The sequence below is a fragment of the Marmota marmota genome, unplaced genomic scaffold (assembly GCF_001458135.2).
Source record: "Marmota marmota marmota unplaced genomic scaffold, marMar, whole genome shotgun sequence".
Taxonomy (NCBI): Eukaryota; Metazoa; Chordata; class Mammalia; order Rodentia; family Sciuridae; genus Marmota; species Marmota marmota.
Window position 1 is genome coordinate 10,809,923 of NW_025999943.1, and position 9,036 is coordinate 10,818,958.

The 9,036-nt window shown below is 39.2% G+C and overlaps 1 protein-coding gene across 2 annotated transcripts; it reads left to right on the forward strand.

Annotated features, from left to right (window-relative positions):
• Positions 1 to 90: 90 nt before the first annotated feature.
• Positions 91 to 8,773, forward strand: Gjb6 (gap junction protein beta 6). Of its 2 annotated transcripts, none has more exons than XM_048801435.1 (3): positions 91 to 469; positions 2,061 to 2,236; positions 7,242 to 8,773. In XM_048801435.1, the coding sequence occupies exon 3, from the start codon at positions 7,257 to 7,259 to the stop codon at positions 8,040 to 8,042; it is 786 nt and encodes a 261-aa protein (XP_048657392.1). In that variant the 5' UTR covers positions 91 to 469; positions 2,061 to 2,236; positions 7,242 to 7,256; the 3' UTR covers positions 8,043 to 8,773. The 2 variants fall into 2 exon arrangements, with proteins under 2 accessions (XP_048657392.1, XP_015354802.1); XM_015499316.2 differs by lacking the exon at positions 91 to 469 and adding an exon at positions 859 to 1,008.
• Positions 8,774 to 9,036: the final 263 nt, after the last annotated feature.

Here is a 9,036-nt window from a genome sequence, read left to right on the forward strand (position 1 = left end):
GTATCATATTATGTGTGTAAGTGGACGGGGGGGGGCGGGGGGGGAGGCGCGTGCCCCTTTCCTGCATTTCCTTCATTGTGTTTGGGATATTGTGCGTTGTGGGTTTTCTTCGCTTTGGGGGAAGAAGATCTCCGACGTGTCGCGCTTGAATGTGGGAAGCAGAAAGTCAGAACAAGGAAAGGTGTTTAACTTCAGCCAAACTTGCAACCTGGAGCCTGAGGAGAATCCTTGAGAGAACTGACCAATACACGCTGCATACTTTAAGTCTGAGGCACTTGTGAAATGCAGATGACAATAATGCGGACAATAGTAATTAAAAATAATTAGTGACACATCTCAGTTAAGAAGTGCATACACTGGTCTGTACTTCCTGTCGGATAAAGGAGAATAGCCCTAGATGTCCCTGACATCCTATGTTTTGCTGACTTGGGCTCGCCTCCCTTCCTGAGGAGCAGGACCATAGACTTGGGTGAGTGAGGTCTGCACGCAATTATGGCAGCCTGAAGAGGTTATGGACCTGCAGCAGTAATGGGGAGGGGGCGGGGGACTTAGCCCAGTAATTTCAGTGTCCCCTAAATGGACTCTCATTGTCAGTTTGTCACTTGGTTGAGTTTAACCATGGGCCTTTGTTCTTTTTCCTCAAGTAGACTTTATGCTTTTCTTGCCCCAGTTCTAGCAAAATCTAAGCAGTGTTCTAGAAGAAAATGTCCTGACCCAAAGAATCTCCTTAGAATTGCAGGATGCTTCTCAAAACTGCTCCTGTGGAGAGCTTTGTGCCGTTGTTTGGACCGTGTAGAGTCTTTGGTGATGTTGCTTGCACTGTGCCAAGTATGGGGGAGGTGGGGCCGGTTATGAGGGGAGAACACCAAGTCTCTAGTCCGTCTCATTACTGGGGATCATGAAGGGTCCCCCTTTGCCATCCCTACCAGGAATAAAACCTTAAAGGTGTTGGTCAGTCCACCTGATCCACTGGTTGATGATTTTTTTATAAGACAAATTCTGATACAGGTAATGGTGACCTTATTCTTTTTCTCTTCTGAATTATAAGAGAGTTAAGAAGGAAAGGGACTAGATAAGTATGGTCTGGCATTTCAGTCGGATGAAAGGAAAATTCTAACTTACATATCTTCACTGTGCATCTTTTGATTCAATCTGAATTTTCCAGGAATTATTAGTAGTTTGTGTAAATTAGCCAAAATGTTAAAAGACATAAATTTGTGGAAAAATAACTTTTGGTCTGTGAAGGCAAAATCTTCCCAATGGGTACATTGTCAGAGCTTAAGATTTCTGTTTTACTTGCTTAACCCATGAGCATGGAACTGAGCCCTAGGGGGCCTTTTTCATTTTGAACTTATATGTTTGGGAAGGACAGAGATTTGCTTTAATGAGCAGACACTGCTAACAAGACCCAGAGAAAGGAAGTTAAACTTAATGGAAATTATTTTTGAAATTTCCAATTCATAAGTGAAGTAAGAAACATGGAATTCTGTGAATTGTCTGTTTTTATATTTAAACTCATAGAAAAAAGTTCCAATTTTATTGAGTTAATTTTGAAGAAGTATCTGAATCCCAAATATATTGTCATCATTAGTCATTACTTTAAAAACACAATTGCTGAAATTTTTCATCATTACATTTAAAAATCTACTACTGGGTTATCCCTGGAATGACCTGAGATTTCTAGAGAAAAAAAAAATATCAATTCTTCTAAATTAAAGAATGAGTATGAGATTTAAAAAGAAAACTTGCTGATTTGGGGATACCAATTCCTCAAACTCTTTCTCATGACTGTTTTTTAATGCTTGAGGGGTGGCCTTGAGGTTTGGGGTTAAGTGGTATTATTATTATTATTATTTTGATAGAGGAATAACTAAAGAGCACCTTTTGTTTTGTTTTGAATGAGTTTAAAGTGTGAAGCATTGAGTAATTGACAGTGTCTGAACTTGCCCTATAACAATTCTGGGGATGAAGGAAAAAAACTATCCACAAAATTCATTCAATAAACATGTGTGGCAGGAGTTCAAAGAGCATGCTAACAGGTACTATTTTTTGCTCAACAGGTGACATCCGTGCTGACTTCAGAAAGCAAAGAAAGATTTTATTTGTATCCCCACTGTGGACAGCTGACTTCTAGGCAATCAGGTGGTGGAGGAGAAGAAAGTCAGAAGCCTTGAAGAGGGACCTTGCCCTCATTTCTTCCAGCCTGACTCCTGGGAGTCCTTAGCAATAGGCTCAGGTTTGCTTGTTTTGCTTGGTCCTTATTTCCCTTTTATCCACGCACACTTCTCAACTCTCTAGAGCTCACGTGGACGATGTGAGGAGTGTGTTCTCTTCTCAGATCTATCAAATATTCACTGAATGACTTTGAAAGGACCACAAGGGAACAAAACCATGTAGAAAGTGAGAGGTCTTTGCCACCCCTTATGGTATGCTCAGAGGTAATGCTCTAATTTTTAGGACTTTAGTTTGGGTTTTGTCTCCAGTGAAACTAAAATGGCACTCTTAAACCCATAGTGATTAAATTCTTAAATAAAAAGTTTTAAAATGACAAAGAAATCACATTGTTGTTAGAATGCCAATAGGCCTAAATGATTTGAATTGTGAAAGGAAAGAGCAATCGATCTTTATAATACTTTGTGTATCCTCCTAAGTAAGGTCACTGTGTTACTTATTTTGGGAGCTAAATATTTATGACTGGAGCTTTAGTATCAAGAATTTGGCATGAATATATTTATTATAATTAGATATGCCACAAAACCAGATACATTTTACCTTTTTAAGTTTAAATATAACCACTTGCTTATAAGGCGACCTCTATTTGTTCCTTATAAGACAGCCAGAAAGATGCCAGTTAAAACAAACCTCTGGTTTAAAAAGAAGGAGTTAATAGTTTACTTTTTATTGAAATAGTTCCTCCCATTGGTTCCAGCCCTGTTGAAACAGGAAAGCAAAGAGGGATTTCTTTTATTGCCATTACAAAGGGTTCCAATAGTGCGGTAATTTTGGAAAGTAATGAGTGACAATTTCCCCAAGATTGTTATGCCTTCCAATATTCTGTAACAAGGTATCTGTGAAAGATTATCCTTGGGGTTATGTGTTTTTACAAGGGAAGTCTCGGGGCTTCCATGGCCTCCACTTCTTTTTCCAGGTCCATTCCTTAGACTGCCCCCACATTGGCCATAGTGCCTTTGCCCATTGACAAGGCAAGGTGGGAAGAGCTAGTGGAGCCCAGGGCCCCCTTCATCCTGACTAAATCTTTGGCTGTCTGTCACCTCCTTGCTGCCATGGCTCTTTAGGTGGGTAAGAGTCTCCTGGAGGCCACTAAGCCTTCCCAGTGACTGCAGTAATGTATTAGGAAATTTAGGGCTTAGTAATACCAGCATGGCACATTATCCTGGCCATAATACCAGAAGGTTCTTGGGTTTACATGCATAGATTTTTCTCTTGTTTTGAAAACCAAGATATTTGTCCTTCTCCAGCCATTGGGTCACTATCTCATTCTGAATAATAACATTTAGATCACCTATGAAAAATCCTCCCAAATCAAAAACAATTCTTATATGATCCAGAAATCATAGAATAGAGTATACTCTAATCATAAAAGCATCATTCATGAAAGCCTGAAGGTGGAAGAAACATAAATGTTGATTGACAGATGAGTGGATAAACAAAATGTGGTATATGCCTACGAAGAAATATTATACAGCCTTTAAAAAGAAGGAAATTCTGACACACACTACAACATGAATGAATCTTGAGGACATTATGCTAAGTGACTAAGGCCAACCACAAAAAGACAAGTACTTATGATCCCACTTATATGATATATGTAGAGTAGTCAAAATCATAGACACAGAAAGAAGATAATGACTGCTGAGGTCTGGAAGGAGAGAAAAATGGGGAGTTATTTTCATGGATACTGAGTTTCTGTTTGGGAAAATGAAAGAGTTCCAGAGATCTATTTCACAGCAGTGTGAATATACTTAACACCACTGAACTATGCACTTAAATTAAAAAGTATCTCAACAAAAACAAAGAGAAATAAAGCTTCTAGAACATAGAAAAATGCATATTCCATCTGCACTCTTTCTAGTACTCTAATATCTAATTCTTCTGGGAATAGAAGAATAGAATAAGTTCTCAGAAAGTATGCTCCCGCTTGACATCTCTTTCATGTTTTAAAAAATAGTTTTTAGCCAGGTACAGTGGCTATAACTTTCTTTTTTTTTAAAGAGAGAGAGGGAGAGAGAGAATTTTTAATATTTATTTTTTTTTAGTTTTCAGCGGACACAACATCTTTGTTTCTATGTGGTGCTGAGGATCGAACCCGGGCACACATGCCAGGCAAGCGCGCTACCGCTTGAGCCACATCCCCAGCCCTGGTGGCTATAACTTTCTATAACTTTAATATCCCTGCTGAGCTGCTGGGATTACAGGAGGCTGAAGCAGGAGGATGGCGAGTTCAAAACCAGCCTCAGCAAAATCAAGGTGCTAAGCAACTCAGTGAGACCCTGTCTCTAAATAAAATACAAAATAGGTCTGAGGATGTGGCTCAGTGGCCAAGTGCCCCTGAGTTCAATCACCAGTACCAAAAAAAATGTTTTTAGAATAAATTATTTTTTATAAAATAGGGACATTAAAATAGACTTTCTGGACTAAGGGTGTGGCTCAGTGGTAGAGCACTTGCCTAGCATGCATAAGGCCCTGGATTCTAGCCCTAGCATCACAAATTTTTTTTTTAATTTAAAAAGAAGAAGAAGAAGAAACTAATTTCTACCTCTTATTGATTGTCTATTAAAATTATACCATCTGATCCAAGGATTGTGCCCAATATTTTGTACTTTGGGTTCAACTATCTTATTTTTCTTTTTCCTATTCTAATTTTTTTAACTTTTTTATGTTCTGTTTTTATAAGGTTCATCTCATGTAGTATTTTAACCTGCTGAATCATGTTTATAGGTTTGGGCCACTCCACTTGAGTGTAGGGATCTGAGTCATTTTCTTTCTTTCTGTAACTTTAAAATCTCCACTCCTTGGGCTAAAGGAGACATCCCTTCTTCTCTTACTTGACCCACTTAACCGTAGAGAATGGTCATTGAGAAGCCTCAATTTCCTATCTTTTCAAATCTTCAGCTATGAAATCCTACTCCTCTTTTCTTTTTAATGTAAAAAGTTACAGTTCTTCCCCTAAAGTCTAGGCTAAGTTACTTCCATCCTGTGAGCTTCCCATTTGTACCACAGTGTGAGCTTTTCAAATCAATATGAGTTTGGATTTAAGAATCCAAATGTTCTTATCATATTCTATTTTAAAACATTTTGTTCTCCATAGTATTTGAACAGCTTTTAGATCTATAAACATTTTGACACCCGGGCCAAGGAAGGAGAAAGTTTTTGAACCAAGGTGTGGACATTTCTAGCTCTGCCCTGAAGGCACCCTTCTGCCCTCCCCTTATAGTATGTGCCCCAACTTCCACTGCGTGGTTCAGAAGGAGGAAGAATCAGTACAGAAGTTATCAGAGGGATGGTTGTGGATGCTTCCTTACACTTAACCCTGGTATCTTTCTGAGAAAACTGTGGTGTCTAAAAGCCAAACCCAGGGCAAAAACTGAGTTTCTCAGCCGACTAAAATGGGAGCTGGACTTTTATACCACAGGACTGCTGACTGTATTAAGGATATAAAAGATGTTGCTTCAGGTGCACATTAGCCTCCCATTCCAAAGGGAGGGGGGTTAGTGTGGTGATCCAGGCACTTCTGGAATTGGGCAGGCTGCCTTCATTTACCCAGTTGCTTTGAGGAGTAGCTAACATGATCAGAGGTCAGGTCAGTGGACAAGGGCACAGGACCTGGGAGCTTAGAGGGGAAGGTTGACCAGCATCCCTTACCCATTTAGGGACAAGAAAATCTAAGACAAGCGGGCAGAAGGACATTGGTGACTCCATCATACCTCAATAGTGTATGAAAAATTGCCTGAGTGCATTCTTCTGAGGCAAGTGTCTTCCATTTTCCAAAGTTTCTCAAAGGATCCAACATTCATCTTGTCTTGTTGTTTTGTTTTAAGAGAGTGCTGACCAGTTCTTTAGTCTTCCTTGACAATGTAGGATAAAAATGCAGCTGTTTGAATTATAACCAACATTTCCATAGATGCAAATGAGTCTAATTTCTCTCGGGATGTTTAATCAGTCATTAGCAGAGAGGGAGGCTCTGGGCTACAGTGACAGTTAGTCCCCTTCAACAGTGACTTTAAAGTCTTGTGTGAACAAGACCCATTTTTTGAGACCTGGTTACATGGAAGAATAAGGAAGCAATTTGTGTAAAACTTTCTGATTCTCTTTTGGAGGAGGGTAGTTGACACATTAGCTTTCCTAAGAATACATTATGGCCAATGATGCGATTCAAGCTAGATGTAAGTATAAAAATATTGTACAGAGTGAACTAGTAAGTATTTGGTTTCTTTTTCCCCTTCTTACTCTGCTTGATCAACCAGATAATGTCATTCTAACAAACGATTTTTTTTTTTTTGCTTAGATAAGCCATCTAATTAAATAAAATCTGTGGAAGTTCTATGAGCCCTTGGGTAAAAGCAAACTGATACAATGTGTATTTGCATAGTGATTAAAAGGGAATTTGACCCATCACAGTGGTGCACACCTGTAATCCCAGGAACTCCAGAGGCTGAGGCAGGAGGATCCCAAGTTCATGGCCAGCCTCAGCAATTTAGTGAGACCAATTTAGTGAGATCAAAAAACATAAGAATATGTTTAGAGTGGGCCTTCCTTATTAGAAAACCTCTTACTAACAGATTAGGGGTTGAAGTTATAAAATACCAACTTAGTGGTGTTTAATTCAAAATAAAAAGTAAATAAGGACTGAAATGTAGCTCAGTGGTAGAGCCCACCCCTGGTTTCAATCCCTAGTACCAAAAATAAGGGCAAGGGGAGCTTGGGCATGAATTTGTTTACCTGTGTTCCAGGATTAATGGCCAATAACAGCATAATAGGTAATCTGAATTCAGTTGAACTGAAAAGGTCCTAAACCTAAACCTTCCCTCAAAACAGTTATTTCTGGTCAAAAACAGCAGAATGTGTTTACAGTGGACCTTTATTCTTAGAAAAACTCTTACTAACAGATTAGGGTGTTGAAGTTCTAAAATATCAGTCTAAAAGAACTTTGCTCATGTCTATGACATCACCGTGATACTACTTTATCAATTCACAGGCATTTTGCCTTTTTGCCTGTTTAGGAATAAAACAACACAATGGATTGGGCGACCCTGCACACTTTCATTGGGGGTGTGAACAAACACTCCACCAGCATTGGGAAGGTGTGGATCACAGTCATCTTCATTTTCCGAGTCATGATCCTTGTGGTGGCTGCCCAGGAAGTGTGGGGTGATGAACAGGAAGACTTTGTCTGCAACACTCTGCAACCAGGATGCAAGAACGTGTGCTACGACCACTTCTTCCCCATCTCCCACATCCGCCTGTGGGCCTTGCAGCTGATCTTTGTGTCCACCCCAGCACTGCTGGTGGCCATGCATGTGGCCTACTACAGACATGAAACTGCCCGCAGGTTCAGGAAAGGAGAGAAGAGAAATGAATTCAAAGACCTAGAGGACATAAAAAAGCAGAAGGTTCGAATAGAGGGGTCCCTGTGGTGGACATACACCAGCAGCATCTTCTTCCGAATTATCTTCGAAGCTGCCTTTATGTATGTGTTTTACTTCCTCTACAATGGGTACCACCTGCCCTGGGTGCTGAAATGTGGGATTGAGCCCTGCCCCAATCTTGTTGACTGCTTTATTTCCAGACCAACTGAGAAAACTGTGTTTACGATTTTTATGATTTCTGCATCTGTGATTTGCATGTTGCTTAATGTGGCAGAGCTGTGTTATCTGCTGCTGAAAGTGTGTTTTAGGAGATCCAAAAGAACCCAGACCCAAAGAAATCACCCCAACCATGCCATAAAAGAGAGTAAGCAAAATGAAATGAATGAGCTGATTTCAGATAGTGGTCAAAATGCAATCACAGGTTTTCCAAGTTAAGCATTTCAAGATAAAGTGTTGTCACATCCTAATAAAACATTTGTCTTCTCCAGGAGAAGACAACCTGAAAATCCCCTCTCTAGGCTGTAAAGTTTGTCTTTATAAATGACTTTCATAATAAATAGATACTTGAGTTCACTTTTTGTAGAATACTTGTGCCATTCACATGTGACATAATCAAATACATGGTTCATCTCTGAAAACAAAACACTGGTTGATGACTGAGCCTTGAAGTCACTTTAACAAGTTCATTTTATGTGGATCATCTGACCTAGTAGGTTTTCCTGAAAATTTATTTTACTGCTGTTGTTAAAGAACTTTTTTCTAGAAACTGATACTTTTATTAGTAAAAGATATTTTTATAGGATTGAATGTTTTAGTTCTGACTTTGGATTTATATAAAATATTTTTATAATGACCAGCCTTCCTTATCTGAAAAAACATATGATGTTGGTTTTAGAACTGTACCACAGGTATCTCAATTTTGAATTTAAAAAGGGTCTATCTTGTAAATATTGTTTTGCATTGTCTATTGAGAAACTTATGAACTGTCATGATACTTTCAAGGTGGAAAGTGTTCTTTGTACAATATATTTTTACTGCTTCCTGAATGTAGATGGAGCTATATGGAAGTGGGATGCTTTTTAAAACTAGCCTGTTTGCCAATTGTTATGAAAAAAACATAAATGTGATCAATTCAATAAAGCTCAACCCCATTGCTTAAGTCTTCATATGTGCTGTGGGTCTCCGTTCCTTCTGGGTCCCTTGCTGCCATCACTAGTGGTGTGATAAGCTGATTATGTTACTTTTGCTAGGGAGGCCACCAGCTACTGTGCTTAAAGTTGCTAAGACTTCAACAGAGATTCTTGCATTCTCATGATAAATGAGCACAGGTTAAGTTTAGCAGCCTAACAGGTCCTCAGCTTGGAGAGGGATAGGCAGACTGCTTGTAGGACTCTTGGAAAATGTCCTTTGGGTCAGTTCAGCCTTGATA